The following is an 18,301-nucleotide window of genomic DNA, read 5'->3' on the forward strand; positions in this document are numbered from 1 at the left end:
AATGGAGCCTATAATGCAAGATTCGGTGCACTTTTGGTCTTCGTGTAGGCGTCAAGTATGCACAGGCAAATGTTCTGATGGTTCCTACTACCTGTCCCATCCTTATCAAATCAGATCCGTAAGCATGTAAATGCCTATACATACGTTAGTTTTGAGGGATTTAAATTAATAGACCGACATGTCTAATATCCTTGCAAAAGTGATGTATGGATGAATAAATTGAATAAAACTACTTCTACTACTACTGTTAGTACTACCAAGCTTGTGCGTTATAGTGCATGTATTTTATTCTAGCAAAATACCAAGTTTAGTGTGGGACGCTAAATATGTTCGTGTCTCCAAGGTGATTCCAGAGGAACAATTTGGAGCTTGTAATCAACACTGTTTTGAGATTTGTTCAGGAAGGTCGCGCAACTCATATGTTAATGTTACAGCTCCGATGTGGAAAACATGTACATCCGTCCTGGCACCAACGACGGAAGAGATGATGAAGCACCAATGATCCATGTCAGTGAACGAGTCGTCCACGAGAATTTCAGTAGGGTGAGCCTAGAAAACGATATTGCGCTGTTGAAGGTAAATATTTGTCTCTCCGCCTCGCGATCTTAAGGCTTTCTTTGCGCAACTGCCACAACTGTTCATCATTGTGTGTGTGTGTGTGTGTGTGTGTGTGTGTGTGTGTGTGTGTGTGTGCTCGCGCGCATGCACGCGTGCGCGCGGGAGCGTGGGGTGCATGTGAAATGGACAAGGAAAGAAATCACCACTCTTACGTAAGAACTGTAATATTGTAATGCATTGTTTGATGTACGAGACCAACAAAAGAGCATCTTATTCCTGTGTTATGCCTGATTCATGTCTCTGGCTACAAATCAGCAATACCGGGTGATCAAAAAGTCAGTATAAATTTGGAAACTTAATAAACCACGGAATAATGTAGATAGAGAGGTAAAAATTGACACACATGCTTTGAATGACATGGGGTTTAATTAGAAACACCCCACATTGTTAGACGCGTGAAAGATCTCTTGCGCGCGTTGTTTGATGATGATCGTGTGCTCAGCCGCCACATTCGTCATACTTTGCCTCCCAGGTCCCCAGACCTCAGTCCGTGCGATTATTGGCTTCGGGGTTACCTGAAGTCGCAAGTGTATCGTGATCGACCGACATCTCTATGGATGCTGAAAGACAACATCCGACGCCATTGCCTCACCATAACTCCGGACATGCTTTATAGTGCTGTTCACGACATTATTCCTCGACTACAGCTATTGTTGAGGAATGATGGTGGATATATTGAGCATTTCCTGTAAAGAACATCATCTTTGCTTTGTCTTACTTTGTTATGCTAATTATTGCTATTCTGATCAAATGAAGCGCCATCTGTCGGGCATTTTTTAAACTTTTGTATTTTTTGGTTCTAATAAAATCCTGTGTCATTCCAAGCATGTGTATCAATTTGCACCTCTCTATGTACATTATTCCGTGATTTATACGGTTTTCAAATACATACTGACTTTTTTATCACCCTATATATCGATCGCTGATTGGGACGGAAAAGTAACTCATCTCATATGTTTTAAAGTATGGGTTTCAGTCAAGTACGCTGGGCTGCTAAATTGTTGAATCTACTGTGCAGAAGGAGGACACTTGCTTGCTTGCAACAGACATTAATTACAAAAACTATGGTAATGGGTAACAAATAACACAACTCAACTTAAGCTATTGGTAAGATGGCGTGAAAACCGTATTTTTAATTCAGTCCCACACTGACGAATATTGGCGTTAAAAAGCAAAAATCGGTGTTTGAGTTGTTGTATGGTAGTTCCATTAAACTATCTGAAATGTTTGACTCACCTATACTAATCAGTAAGAATTACAAGCAGATTCCGCAAAGTCTGTCATCACGAATGAAGACCGTGCGGTTCTAGGCGCTACAGTCTGGAGCCGCGTGACCGCTACGGTCGCAGGTTCGAATCCTGCCTCGGGCATGGATATGTGTGATGTCCTTAGGTTAGTTAGGTTTAAGTAGTTCTAAGTTCTAGGGGACTGATGACCACAGCAATTAAGTCCCATAGTTCTCAGAGCCATTTGAACCATTTTTTGAAGGCACCTGTCTCTGATGCCCCGATAACCTCATATCCATGTACACTGTCCAGTCATATTAATGTGACCCCTATCAAAAGCCGCAACGCCATGCGGGATTAGCCGATCGGTCTGGGCGCTGCAGTCATGGACTGTGCGGCTGGTCCCGGCGGAGGTTCGAGTCCTCCCTCGGGCATGGGTGTGTGTGTTTGTCCTTAGGATAATTTAGGTTAAGTAGTGTGTAAGCTTAGGGACTATGACCTTAGCAGTTAAGTCCCATATGATTTCACAGACATTTGAACATTTTTGAAAAGCCGCAACAATTATCTCTTGCGGACCGCTTCGAGACTTACAGGGAAAAGATACTGTGGAAGGTACCGACAGGGATGTGAAGCCGTGCCGATTCCAGTACCGTGCCGGCTGCGCTAGATTTTTCGGGTGAGGATCCATGGCGAGAACAGTCCGATCGTTGTGGCCCCACAGATGTTCGGTTGGGTTTAAAGCCGGGAATTCTGGAGGCCAAGTGAGTACGGTTAACTCATTGTGGTGCTCTTCGAACCACGCATGTAGTCTGCGAAACGTCATCGTGCAGAGGAAAAAGAAACTACATGTGTGGATGCACATGGTCACCAAGAGTAGATGAATACTTGTGTTGATCCATTGTGCCTTCCTGAATGACGTATCGCCCACAGAATGGGACGAAAACATTTCTCAGACGCTAACGCTCCCTCCTTCGACCTGGACACCACCGACGATTATCGCAAGGTGTTTGCTTTCAGTCCGATGGAACATAAAATGTGATTCAGCTGGAAAGGCTGCCTGTCGTCATTCAGTGGACGTCAAGTTGCCGCACTGTCGTGCATATTCCGGCCTTTGTCGCCAAAGAACAGCAGTCCCCATGGCTGTATGAACCAGGTGCCAGTTGTGCAGGCCCATACACAGCAGCCTTCGTTGAGGAGACACTGTTGGTAACCCCTTGGTTCATCTCGGAGATCAGTTGTCCAACAGTTGCACGTCTATGTACTCGTTACGCATCTCCGCACCCTCGTTCACCCCTGTTATTTATGGCCCGTGGTGCACCTCAGTTACCTCGGTATCGGTTGGAGCTCCATTTTGCCGCGGCGATACGCGAACAGTTCACATACTTATTCGACTCGGAAGTGTTTCCACTGTTGGCCTGAGAGCCAATGACCTTGGCCTTTTGAAAGTCAGATAAACCACTCCGTTTCCGAAATGCGACAACGAGTGAACTGTTTTCCCCATGCCGCCGGCCCGCTTTATACAGGGTGAAAAGTATTTAAACCGACAAACTCTGGGAGGTTGTAGGAGTCATCAAAACAAATATTTTTCCCTAATGTCATTTTTTCCTATGAGGATTATTTAAACCGGTGGAGATCGTATTACGCTCTTCAGTTGTTAGAGGCCGTATTACGATCTTCAGTTGTTGGAGGGCTTATTTCGCTCTTCAGTTGTAGGTAACTGCTGTCCACCAGTGTAGTAGTGCATTGTCTCTGTTTACGAATGGAACAATACACCCGGAGTGAGTACACTGATATGGGTGGTGCGTACTACGTAGCGCACCACAACGGACGAGCTGCACAGCGGGTTTATCAACATTAAAATCCTAATCGCCGTATCCCGCATCATACGACCTTGGCTGCCGTGTACCAACGTCTATGTGAGACCGGGTCATTTAGAAGATTACCTGGATAGGGACTCCGTCGCACGGTAAGAACGCTGCCATTTGAGGAAACTGTCTTGCAGGATGTGGAGCGGGATCCTTCAATCAGCACTCGTGCACTTGCACGTAACATGGGGATGAATCAGACGAATGTAAGACCAGTCCTTCGAGAGCATTTGTTACGCCCATTTTACTTACAGCCTGTCCACAACCTGGAACTAGTTGATTATCCACCCAGAGCACAGTTTTAGCAGTGGTACCTGGAACAGTGTGAAATGCATCCTATATTTCCAACCTCTGTGTTGTTTCCCGATGAAGCAACGTTCGGGCGTGATGGAGTCTTCAACATGCTCAATTCGCATGTTTGGAGTGAGGATAACCCACATGCCACAGTTACTAGCGCTCATCAAGTGCAGTTCTTCGTTAATGTGTGGGTCAGTGTTGTTGGGAACTGTTTAATTGGGCCGTATCTGCTACCTAGGCCATTAAATGCCAGTCACTATTACAATTTTCTCGCCAGAGCATTGCCAGAATTGCTGGAAGGTGTCCCGCTCCCTAAAAGACAACGCACGTGGTTCCAACATGACGGGGCGCCTGCACATTTCAGTCTTCGTGTGGACCGACGGCTCTCATAAACGTGGACTGGCAGAGGTTGTCCTGTACCATGGCCTGCTCGATCCCCAGATATGTCCCCTCTGGACTTTTTTGTGTGGGGAGAGATGCGCAACCTGTTGCATCAGAAGAGGATCTGGTTGCCCGGATAGTAGCAGCAGCAGGAACAATTCAGGATATTCCTGAGGTTTTTGCCCGTGTTCGACAGAACATTATCCGACGGTGTAACCTTTGTTTACGTGTCAATGGAGACATTTTTGAAAATCTACTGTAATTGAAATTGGGTTGTGTTAATGTGTTGTCTCTTGGTCGTAAAAAAATGGATAAGTGTTTGTTGGTTTAATTAATTTGCCGCCAGAGAAATTTTCCTCTACCGGTTTAAATACTCCTCATAGGAAAAAATGACACTAGGGAAAAATATTTGTTTTGATGTCCCCTACAACCTCCTAGAGTTTGTTGGTTTAAATACTTTTCACCCTGTATACCCCAATTACTAATGCTGTCACCTGGCGACTGTGTGTGCTTACTGCACACTGACGCCAAATACAGCACTGTTCTCGAGTGGCACTACAGTATCACACTAGTGACTCGCGAGAAGTTAGTGTTGAACACATATACCAACAAAATGATCTCAACATCTAATTTGTCCCTAGAAAAATGTTAGAATATCTCTAACACTTTAGTTGAACAATTACTCGGCGTCCTATTTACGACCGGTCAAATCACAGTTCAGGGACTGAAGTCTAAGACGACAACCAGCAAAAGAAAATAGGAAAAAGACCACGAGCGAAAGACGTGGGTGAAAGGTTCTTTATGAAAGAAGACGAAGCGCTTGTTCCGGTCGATGACAACACGTCTACTCCAGTATCAACCATGTTTAATCTAAAACGAGAAACGTCTGCGATGTTCTAAACACACAAGCGTTAAACTTACAGTCATCATACAAAAAGGTGAATTTTAGCGTCGGCCATTTTTGGATCCGGCAAACTAACCTAAGGCAAATAGCCAAATAAACAATTTAATAACCACATACTTGGCATATCAAACAAACAAACAAACAAAGTACGCAGAAAGTAATGATCTGTTTGTGATGTCGGCTCATTTAAAGCGAGGTTACACAGTTTTTTTTAAGCCTGCACATAGACTTTACGTCCTGGTGATTGCATTATTGGCCATTTGAATTAATCTGTGAACTAACGAAAAAACGCTTCTTACAGCTGAGTATTTCTGATGTAGGACCAGACCGATGTTAAAGGATTAAGCAATATTGTCATTATACACTGAGGTGACACAAGTCACGAGAAGCAGTATGCAGATATGCAGGGCGGTAGTATCACGCACACAAGGTACAAAAGAGCAGTGCATTGGCGGATCTGTGATTTGTACTCAAGTGATTCATGTGAAAAGGTTTCCGACGTGATTATGGCCGCACGACGGGAATTAACAGACCCTGAACGTGGAATAGTAGTTGGAGCTAGACGCATGGGATATTCCATTTGGGAAATAGTGTGTCGAGGATACCACATTTCAGTCATTTCCTCTCACCGCGGGCAACGCAATGGCCGACGGCCTTCACTGATCGTCATAGAGCAACGGCGTTAGTGTAGAATTATCAGTGCTAATAGACTAGCAACTCACGTGAAGTAACCGCAGAAAACAATGTGGGTCGTACAGCAAACGTATTCGTTAGGCTAGTGTGGCGGAATTTTGAGTTAGTGGACTATGGCAGCAGAAGACCGACGATACAGACTTTGCTGACAGCACGACACCGCCTGCAGCACCTCTCCTGGGCTCGCGACGATATCGGTTGGACCCTTGACGACTGGTAAACCGTGGCCTGGTCAGATGAGTCCCGATTTCAGTTGGTAAAAGCTGCTGGTCTGGTTCGAGTCTGGCGGGACACCACGAAGCCGTGGACCCAAGTTGTCAACAGGGCACTGTGCCAGCTGGTGGTAGCTTCATAATGATGTGGGCAGTGAATGGACTGGGTTCTCTGTCCAACTGACCCGAATATTGACTGGAAATGATTATGTTCGGCTACCTGGAGGCCATTTGCAGCCTTTCATGGACGGAATTTTTATGGATGACAATGCTCCAATACAGCGTGCCACAATCGTTCTGGATTGGCTTGAACAACATTCTGGCGAGTTAGAGCAAGTGATTTGGCCACCTAGATAACCCGACATGACACCCAGCGAATCTTTATGGTACATAATCCAGAGATCAGTTCGTGCACAGTATCATGCACCAGTTACACTTTCGTAGTTATGGACGGCCATAGAAACAGCATGGCTCAATATATCTACAGAAGACTCCAAAGGATTTGTTGAGTCCAGCCCACATCGACCTGCCGCACTACGCCGTGCAAAAGGAGGTGCGAGACGATATTAGGGGGTATCCCAAGACTTTTTTCACCTCAGTGTAATACGGGTTTGTTGTTGGATTCTGGTCAGTTACCATTTCAAGTGATATCAAAATCCGCCGTCGTGTGAAACTACTTGGCTTACATCAAACTGTGGCCACTGTTCATATATCTTTCATTTGATACGTCGCATGTCAACGAAATTACACGCTTTTGCGCGCAGTCACGTTTTGAATCAATATCATGAAAACATGGATCATAAAAATTTCCACAAGTTGCAGAAATTTTGCTAACAAAACCACTCGAAAACTTCAATGGCTTCGTCTCGTTAATGCAGGCAACTGGTGTGCTCAAATTTTCTGTAGCTTTGTTAGAGTAAGTCAGACTTGAATCACGAAGAAAATAATACTCATTAATAGGCGAAAGTGGTCGTCCGCAAATCCTCAAAACAGCAGAGAATTGATCTACATTGAGTTCACCATCTCCCGTCCATTCGAAAGAGGAATTCAACTGTCAAGACTTTTTCGCCCGTCTCAGTGGCTTGATACCTGCTACCTCCATTCGACATCGACCTATGTCTACCAACCTCCGTCCTGTCCCTCCAACTGGTGGTCGAAAGTTGTCGTTAACATACGTGCGGTAGTTACGTAGGCACATTCGGAGTGAGCTTTTCTTCGCTTTAGTAAGAGCTGTAACTTCCTCCAATGTGGCTTTTGAGAGGTTCTCCATGATGCACAACAACATTTTTGTAGCGTCAGCCACTGCCATTTTTCGAGCATTTCTGTGACATGCTAGCTAAACGGACCCTGATGAAGTGCGCTCATCCTCTTCCGGTAACTTAACTTTGGAGAGTAACGGACTGTCGAAGAATACTCGAGAATAGGTCGAGCTAATGGATTACAGAAAACGTCCTTCGCATGTGCAATAAATAGTCTTACATTTATTCTGATAAATCCTACTCTAGACTCCGCATTCTCCTCGGACAGGTGATCTTAGAAACTTCAGCCACTGATTTCAGCAATCGCCAATCACATAGATGAACTATGCCGAATCTTTTCGTCCATTTACATTTCTCACAACAGTCGCCGTCGCGTTTTCTCTGGTGTTTCGGCAGGTATTGATAAATTACTTTTTGCATTGTGTAACTGGAGTCAGCCCAAAAAACTGCTGCTAACCACGTCTTTGACGCGCCAACCAGAGCCAGCGTAAAACCAGCGTAAAGCGTCTGTAATAAACGAAATGATTTTTAAAGCGGAATCGGAGTGCCCATTGGACATAGTGGTCCCATAGTAGTCCAGCACGATATTCGGTCTATCGATGCGTATTAATAGAGACAGCGGATCAGTAAGAATAATCAGTATTCCAGCAGTGACTGGGTAGTGCTACTGCTCTGCGCTGTCTACTATCGCTATGCGGAAGTCCTATTCAGTCGTTGCTGGATTGCTGGTTGTTGTTCCTATTTCTCTGTCCTTGTTAATAAACATCGATAGAACGAATATTACACAAGACTGATTTGGAAGCGCTCTATCGAATGGGCTAGTAAAATTTTCCTTTAAAAATCATTTTGTCTGTGAAGGGAAAAAACCAACGTTTTCCGTCGACACTGGCCGTCACATGAAAGACATTATCAGTAGTATTTCTTTGGGCTAACAGATCGCAAAAACAAAATTGCAAATATCTACCGAAACTACTGAAGAAACGTGCTTGACGATTCTTAGCAGAGACGCCCTATGTACAGTATATATACAGGGTGGTCCATTGATCGTGACCGGGACAAATATCTCACGAAATAAACGTCAAACGAAAAAACTACAAAGAACGAAACTTGTCTAGCTTGAAGGGGGAAACCAGATGGCGCTACGGTTCGCCCGCTAGATGGCGCTGCCATAGGTCAAACGGTTATCAACTGCGTTTTTTTTTAATGGGAACCCCCATTTTTATTACATATTCGTGTAGTATGTAAAGAAATACGAATGTTTTAGTTGGACCACATTTTTCGCCTTGTGATAGATGGCGCTGTAATAGTCACAAACATATGGCTCACAATTTTAGACGAACAGTTGGTAACAGGTAGGTTTTTTAAATTAAAATACAGAACGTAGGTACGTTTGAACATTTTAATTCGGTTGTTCCAATGTGATACATGTACCTTTGTGAACTTATTATTTCTGAGATCGCATTCTGTTACAGCATGATTACCTGTAATACCAGTGGCGTAGCGTGAGGGGAGACTTTGAGACTTAGTCCCCCTGTATTCCTGCTTAAAAAAGATGCAATAGTAATTCATAACAAAAATATAAATAACTTTCTGCTAAGAGCTCTAAATGTGCGAAGACATCAGTTTTGCAGCCCGCGCCGCACCCTGAGTATTGGTGTATTTGCCTGCTTGAGACCCGACAGCTCCTAGTCTCTGCCTCCCTTCCCTTACCTGGCTGTGTGTCCCTTACCTGGCTGTGTGCGCCTGCGCGCTTTAGTGCCTTTCTCGGCTCCCCTCCACTTTCCCTCTTCCACGAAGGCTGGTGCGCTGCACTTGCTAGCAGGTATCGAAACTAGTCTCTGCCGCTTCTATGCCGTCTTTTAACACGGAAGTGAACAGTCGTGCGGTTGGTGATAATAGTCATTCTTGTGTGATTTTAGCGCATATTTTCGTTGTGTCGCCAACATGAGTGAGCCAGCAACTGAACACCTTACAGAATTCTTATTAAAAACGCCTTTTTCTACATTAACGAACGAAAAAAGTGCGAATTGAAAGACAAACGACGTATTCCTATACTCAGTGTAGTTTTAAGTGAAGCCAAACAAAAATGCACTTTTCAGACAGCCTCGTACGAAAAGTATACTTGGCTGACTGCGACTGCAGTTAATAACAAATTATATTGTTATATATGTCTTCTGTTCGGTGGTGAAAAGGAATGGCGCAGTGAGGGCATTTGTACAATAAAGAACTTTGACAGGAAAGCACAAGAGCATCAGATATCAAAACGTCACCTGCAGAACAAAGAATCATTTCAGTTATTGGGCAAAAGTAGACTTGAGCACGCCCTTTCTGAAGCCGCTCGTCTGACGGCAACAAAATAAAATGAACAAGTTGCATCCAACAGGAGAGTATTGGCTCGTCTTATTCAGGCAATTGTATTTATTTGTAAACTAGAACTAGCCTTTTGCGGCCATCGAGAAGACAAATCCTCTAGCAACTACGGTAACTATCTGGAATTGTTGGATTTACTAACACAAGGAGAGCAGTTAATCTGAGACCATCTGTCATCGTCTTCAACCTTTAAAGGAACTTCTCCAGATATACAGAATGATGTAATACAAATGATAACTTTTGCAGTTAATGAGAAAATAAAATCTGAAATTCAGAACTGCAGTTTCATTTCGATTAAGGCTGATGAAACATTAGACACGTCAAATAATATTCAGATACTGTACTGCAGACAAAATTGAGGAAAGATTCGTTGGATTTTACGATGTTTCTGGAGATTAAACTGCTGAAGGTTTGTCAAACATTATTCATGCAGTATTGAAAGAATGGAATGTGGAAGGAAAAGTGGTTAGTCAAACAGATGATGGGGCTTCAGTAATGGAGGGCAGAGAAAGAGGACTACAGCACTTGGTGAAGCAATTCTGTCTCCATGCGCTGTTTATTCATTGTTAAGCACACCACCTGAATTTGGTACTGTTACATGCCTCCAAAATCATATGAAAAGTACGCATGTTTGTAAGTGATAGTACTACATTCCATTCGTTTTTCAGCAAATCATCAAAACGAACTGTATTGCTAACTGAGAAAGGATTTTAGCTGCCAGACGCGAGCAACACTCGCTGAAACTTTCATTCCAGGGCATTTTCAACAATATCTAGTCATTTCTCCGAGTTACACGGTGCTTTTCATTATATAATTGATGATACAGACTCTCAATGGGACCCAGAATCTTTGCGCTCTGGTGCGGGAATGAAACGACGAATGGATGATCCTACGTTTGTCTACTTGCTTTGCATCTACCGAGGGTACTTTGTTTATGTCGATCAGCTCTTTAACGTTCTTCAGTCAAAATCTGTCAGTATAATTGCTTGCCACGACGAAATAAGAACTGTTTTGAGAACTTATGACAATTAAGAACGGAAACATTCGTTGATGAATGCATTAAAGCCAGTTTCAGTTTGAATGGCAACTTATCATCCTGTGACAGTCAAAAGACACCTCTCAGGGCATTAACTTACGAGATAATGGATTTGCAAATTATTCAGATGGAAAGAAGATTTTAAGGGTTTATCCCAAATTCAGCTTGTTGAACTTCTGAACGAAAACTATTTCCCAAACTATCAAAAAGAATTCCCAAAGTTGAAACTGCTTCAGTTATTAGAACAGTATCCTTTCTACGAAGAAGAACAACTTGAGCATGAACTGTGTAACATATATGCTGATGAGAAAAAACACTTATCTCCAAGAATCCTCTTAAAGTACATTGCAACAATGATTTAAACTCTGTTTCTGAAGAAACAACGAAGTTCCTGCTTTTGGTTTTGACCCTACCCGCAATTATAGCAAGCATAGAAGGAAGAATGAGTACTCTTAAATGAGTGAAGAATTATTAAAGGAATTCCATGTCCAACACCCGGCTGTCGTGTTTCAGCAAGTTAGCAATAGAAAGACACTACTTGGAGAGTTATTCAGTGATCAGATCTTTGTAGACCGAGTTATAGACTTATTCGTGTAAAGAAAAGACAGGCGCATTGCACTTGTGTACAAGAAAAAACAAGTGGTTCTTCTCTTGCTGCTGGAGTTCTACAAATTTGTCATCCTTTCTTCAACAAGTTAGTTATTATTATTATTAATATTATTATTATTAGTGGTGGTGGTAGTAGTTGTTGTTGTTCTTTTATTTGATGCATTTTGTTTCATTTGTTTAAAATATTGTTTATTGTACTATTTTGTCTCCCTATAATAACTGTAGAGTCTCCCCAACCTTTACAACCACGTTACGCCACTGGTAAATACCAAATTAATGCAATAAATGCTCAAAATTATGTCCGTCAACCTCAATGCATTTGGCAACACGTGTAACGACATTCCTCTGAACAGCGAGTAGTTCGCCTTCAGTAATGTTCGCACATGCTTTGACAATGCGCTGACACATGATGTCAGGCGTTGTAGGTGGATCACGATAGGAAATATCCGTCAACTTTCCCCACAGAAAGAAATCCGGGGACGTCAGATCCGGTGAATGTGCGGGCCATGGTATGGTGCTTCGACGACAAATCCACCTGTCATGAAATATGCTATTCAATACCGCTTCAACCGCACGCGAGCTATGTGCCGGACATCCATCATGTTGGAAGTACATCGCCATTCTGTCATGCAGTGAAACATCTTGTAGTAACATCGGTAGAACATTACGTAGCAAATCAGCATACATTGCACCATTTAGATTGCCATCGATAAAATGGGGGCCAATTATCCTTCCTCCCATAATGCCGGACCATACATTAACCCGTCAAGGTCGCTGATGTTCCACTTGTCGCAGCCATCGTGGATTTTCCGTTGCCCAATAGTGTATATTATGCCGGTTTACGTTAGCGCTGTTGGTGAATGACGCTTCGTCGCTAAATAGAATGCGTGCAAATAAATTGTCATCGTCCGGTAATTTCTCTTGTGCCCAGTGGCAGAACTGTAGACGACGTTCAAAGTCGTCGCCATGCAATTCCTGGTGTATAGAAATATGGTACGGGTGCAATCGATGTTAATGTAGCACTCTCAACACCGAAGTTTTTGAGATTCCCGATTCTCGCGGAATTTGTCTGCTACTGATGTGCGGATTAGCCGTGACAGCAGCTAAAACACCTGCTTGGGCATCATCATTTATTGCAGGTCGTGGATGACGTTTCACATGTGGCTGAACACTTCCTGTTTCCTTAAATAACGTAGCTATCTGGCCAACGGTCCGGACACTTGGATGATGTCGTCCAGAATACCGAGCAGCATATATAACACACGCCTGTTGGGCATTTTGATCACAATAACCATACGTCAACACGATATCGACCTTTTCCGCAATTGGTAAACAGTCCATTTTAACACGATTAATGTATCACGAAGCAAATACCGCCCGCACTGGCGGAATGTTACGTGATACCACGTACTTATACGTTTGTGACTATTACAGCGCCATCTATCACAAAACGAAAAAAGTGGTCCAACTAAAACCGTTCATATTTCTTTACCTACTACACGAATGCGTAATAAAAATGGGGCTTGCTATTTTAAAAAACACAGTTGATATCCGTTTGACCTATGGCAGTGCCATCTAGCGGGCCAACCATAGCGCCATCTGGTTTTCCCCTTCTAGCTAGACGAGTTACGTCCTTTGTAGTTTTTTTCGTTTGATACTTATTTCGTGAGATATTTGGCCCGGTCACTATCAATAGACCATCCTGTATATTGCGGGTCAACTGCCAATCTGTTAGCTAGGTGCTGGTAATTTCTGATTTTATCCACATTTCGTAGCAGCTTTCTAACTACGTCACCTGCGGACTGTATCTACTAGGCCTTTTAGCGGTATTTGTACAGTGTGAAGAGTAGCATTCATATCATACTGTATTGAGTTTTTCCCGGACGACAATTAATTAAGAATCAAGCAATTATTTTGACTTGCCAGTCCATTCGTCTATCAGTTGAGATATGACAGATGCAAGTATTCTGTATCCTTCTAGACTTTACGGTATTGCACTGAATCTTTGCTGGAAATCAAGAAGCACCACATCAACCATGCCTCCACTATCTACTCGTAAGCCAAGAGATAAATCTGGGTGCTGGCCGAACACGAGTTATTTATTCAAAAGGTGTGATTCTGTCCTGACATCTCTGTTACACACTGGCAGTGTTTGAATGCTTTTTCCTGATAAATGACAAATTTCGTTGATCCTAGATGAACCGTTTCTAGAAATAGGCTAGAGCCCTCGTGCATGCGGTATAAATTATAACGATCACACCTTAAGATCCAGAGCCTTTTTCTTTATCAAATGACTTGGGCTGATCTTCAGTTCCGTGGTAAGTTATTTGTACATAAATTATTTTCGCATCTGTATTAGAGCTGCATGATTGAACTTTTTACTGATTTTAAGTTGTCCAAACTCAGAACATATAATTTTTAAATTTTCGTTTTATATCTTTTATTTTGATGTCATAATGATGAACGACAATTTGGAGAGATTGACTGATATTGCGTAGGACTAAATCTTGTAGTTTATTTGACCACTCGCTAGTTAATGTCTTCCACTTGAATTCATTGAACGCTTCTTTCATAGCTGTCATTAAAGATGACCTTTTTTCAGCAGCTAAGTTTCATTTGAATCTAAACTATAATTTCTCTCAGCAAACAAGCTCACCAAGAAGTAATAAAATGCAGTTTCAACTGGCAAGTTATGGTTCTAATGTTATCAGTGAGTAACATACTATTCAGAACAGGGATAATATTTTCCCATACAAGCAAGACAATTCCAATTTCTGAGAATACCTTGGCAGTCATTTGAATTTGCCTTTTCTTTTTTAATTTGCCCCTTTTCCCAAGTTTTAACATTGGAAATAACCATAGTACTGTTTCCTATTAGCCTCCATTTCTACTTCATGTTACATTGTGAACTTTCTTTTATTTGTACCAGAAGCGGTCGCAGTTTAATAGCTGCGTGGTAGGCTCAGGTGGACAGAAGATGACACTCTCAGGAATTCCAATACGCCAAGTATTAATTTCAGGGTCGTTCAAATTTGATGGACTTTAGGGAACCTGTTTGCATTTGCTAGTGACTACTAGGACAATGTGAATCTTTAAACCTATAAAATTATCTTTAATCACTTACCTTGTCAACTGCCGATCTAATTTTGCATTCTGTGTAAGAAAAGTCGACCAAAAAAGGCAAAAAGAAACTGTTCTCTTTAATAGTATGTTAGGGCTTTCTAAATATGTTGCCAATGTTTCAAAGCTAAATAATGTAGTAAAGTATATTTCTTTCCCTTACTCACGCACTACAGCCACACCCACCCGTTTGTGCATTTCTTCTGCTTTCAGACTGGCAGCGGCTTGCAGTGGCTTTTCAGGTAAGCCACAAGCTTGAGTCTAGAAGGCCGTGAGTTCGTTTACATGTGGATGTGATACGTGAATGATTAGTTTGTTTGGGAGGGATCTATGACTGTTGATATTGCTTTGATTGCTAAATAGTCTTTTTATCTCCGTTCTTGCTTTCCACCAGCGATGGGAAGCTGATGCAGAGTTTTGACTGTAATAGCGAGTATCTCAACTCGAAATACGTGCGGCATGAGTAAGAACAAATATCTTTTTCACCACAAATTTCTTCAGAATACACTCTATCGTGAAGTGCATCTAAACAGAAGTTCCAGGTTGTAGCAGGAGCGCGGTTCCGGACTGAAGCGCCTAGAACCACTCGGGCACAGCGACCGGAAATGAAAAGGAAAAAATATGAAAATTTTTGAGAGGGTACTGAATAATATATATATATTTTTTTACAGCAACCAAATTTCATTTCTATGGCTTTAAAAATACATAAGAGTAAGACATTTTATTATGGTAGTGTAATTTTCTCTACTTTCCCCTGTAATGCCATGATTCGCGAATGTGGGATAGGTCAAATTTAATTAATGAATTTGAGTGTCATGAAAGAAATTAATATTTATTTGCAAATTAACTAGACTCTCCATTTTCAACATTCTTCACTGTTCATTTAGCATCATCAGAAGTTCTATTGTCGGGCTGTTGCATACGGGTTCATGATCCCCTCCTGCAGCTACTGCAAATTATTTTTGATTTATATTTAGGAGGAAAGTCTAAATGTAATTCAAGCACCTCGCGAAATTTTATTGAAAAGAAAATTACAGATTTGCCCCACAAAAAATACATCAATTCACTATTTAACGACATCATAGTACATTCATATTTACATATAATTGTTAACTTTAAATATCAATACAATTTTACTACCCTTACGTTGCAATTCCTACATTAATTTTATCCAATATTAGGTTCATCCCGAAACAGCATGTAACCACCAACAGGTTTAAGGTAATTTGTTATCTACACTCATGCTCATAAATTAAGAGTAACGCTGACAAATGATGAAACAACACTCTTGTGGGCGCTTTGCGGGTTTAAATCATCTCGGGGTATGACCATGCGGTGCACTTGACCTGCGGTCGTCGCACGGTGGCACTGGCAGCAGTCCACATACGCAGAGGTGTGTTGGTGCATATCAGAGTACGGTGCAGCGAGTAAGTGTGCAGACGTTTTCATACGTGCTAATGGTGATTATGTGTTGAAAATGGCTCAAAGAACACGTATTTATGACGTTATGAGGGGTAGAATACTAGGGCGAATGGAGGCTGGTCAAATACAGCAGGTCGTTGCACAGGCCCTCCGTGTGCCACAACGTGTGATCTCGAGATTATGGCAACTATTCCAGCAGACAGGAAACGTGTCCAGGTGCTACAGTACGGGACGTACACAGTGTACAACAGCACAAGAAGACCGATATCTCACCATCAGTGCCCGCAGACGGCCACGGAGTACTGCAGGTAGCCTTGCTCGGGAATTTACCGCAGCCACTGGAACAGTTGTCTCCGGATACACAGTCTACAGTCGACTGAACAGACATGGTTTATTCTCCCGGAGACCTAAAAAGTGCATTCCACGGACCTCTGGTCACAAGAGAGCCCGTAAAGCCTGGTGTTAAGAACACAGTACATGGTCACTGGAACAGTGTTCACGGACGAGTCAAGGTATAGTCTGAACAATGATTCTCGCCAGGTTTTCATCTGGCTTGAACCAGGAACCCGATACCAACCCTTTAATATGCTTGAAATGGACCTATATGGAGGTCATGGTTTGATGGTGTGGGGTGGGATTATGATTGGTGCACGTACACCCCTGTATGTCTTTGACAGAGGAACTGTAACAGGTCAGGTGTATCGGGACGTCATTTTGCACCAGTAGTCTGCCTTCTCGGGGGTGTAGTGGGTCTCACCTTCCTCCTGATGGATGATAACGCACGGCCCCGCCGAGCTGCCATCGTGGAGGAGTACCTTGAAACAGAAAATACCAGGAGAATGGAGTGGCCTGCCTATTCTCCAGACCTAAACCCCATCGAGCACGTCTGGGATACTGTCGGTCGACATATCGCTGCACGTCTTCAAGCCCCTACGACATTTCAGGAGCTCTCACAGGCATTTGTACAAGAATGGGAGGCTATAGCCCAGTAGCTGCTCGACCACCTGATCCAGAGTATGCCAACCCGTTGTGCGGCCTGTGCATGTGCATGATGATCATATCCCATACTGATGTCGGGGTACTTGCGCAGGAAACAGCGGCGTTTTGTAGCAAATGTGTTTCGGGACGGTTTTCTCAACTTATCACCTATACCACGGACTTACTGATCTGTGTCGTGTGTGTACCCTATGTGCCTATGCTATTAGCGCCAGTTTTGTGTAGTGCCACGTTGTGTAGTACCACATTCTGCAGTTATCCTTAATTTATGAGCATGAGTGTATATTCGATGCACTATTGGAAATAAATACAGCAACATGAATATATATTAATAACAAGTCTGCACAAACTTGTAAAACTGAAAAATTTTTACTTTCGCAGCTGGAGCAGCCCCTGTCATTTGGCCCTAAAATACAGCCAGCGCTTTTGCCAGAACCATTTGAACAGACTGCAGCTGGAACACAAGCCACCGTTGTTGGGTGGGGACTGACAGAGGTAAGTTAGCAAATGTGCTACCAGGAAGGCAGGACTATGTAGTGACGAAGCAGCCTCTCAGCATTAATATTCTCGAACCCAACAGAAAAAAGACATATGAAAATTTGTCTCTTAGCACAAAATGGATGTCATTAACTTCAAAGTGTGTCTTTCACTGTGAAAAAAGGTATCGCTCCCGAAAAGAAGCAAAAAATTGGATCGCAATAGGTTGAACATTCTATGTTCGGGCGTCAACAAGAATAAAATCGAGCAACTTGATTAAAATGCAGAAGATGCATGTGCGATATCGGAAAATGCCTCTGAAGGTGATCATCATCATCATCATCATCATCACCATCGTTGTCGTCGTCGTCGACACGAGCGAGGCTATCTGTCCTTTTCCAGTTTCACAGTCGTTATGTGACTTACCACACTACGTCTTTCTGAGGGGTTTAGACAAAGACAGGTATCGGAAGAACTGAAGATTAGCAAGGACATTTTAAGGTGCAAATGGTTCAAATGGCTCTGAGCACTATGGGACTTAACATCTATGGTCATCAGTCCCCTAGAACTTAGAACTACTTAAACCTAACTAACCTAAGGACATCACACAACACCCAGTCATCACGAGGCAGAGAAAATCCCTGAGCCCGCCGGGAATCGAACCCGGGAACCCGGGCGCGGGAAGCGAGGACGCTACCGCACGACCACGAGCTGCGGACACATTTTAAGGCTATTACTAACAAACATTAAAGTAAGTGGAAGACCTACGTCGCACAGATTGGCTGACCAGTAGAAGGTGATTCAATTTGACTGACG

The 18,301-nt window shown here is 42.9% G+C and overlaps 1 protein-coding gene across 1 annotated transcript in view; it reads left to right on the forward strand.

The window, feature by feature from the left end:
- LOC126188178 (trypsin-1-like) overlaps positions 1–18,301 on the forward strand; it is a 58,065-nt gene that overhangs the window by 22,260 nt on the left and 17,504 nt on the right. Inside the window, exons 4-5 of the mRNA XM_049929699.1 lie at positions 435–576; positions 17,390–17,503. Coding sequence (XP_049785656.1) covers positions 435–576; positions 17,390–17,503 — 256 coding nt within the window. The remainder of the gene's footprint in view (positions 1–434; positions 577–17,389; positions 17,504–18,301) is intronic.

The sequence above is a fragment of the Schistocerca cancellata genome, chromosome 5, assembly GCF_023864275.1.
Source record: "Schistocerca cancellata isolate TAMUIC-IGC-003103 chromosome 5, iqSchCanc2.1, whole genome shotgun sequence".
Lineage (NCBI taxonomy): Eukaryota > Metazoa > Arthropoda > Insecta > Orthoptera > Acrididae > Schistocerca > Schistocerca cancellata.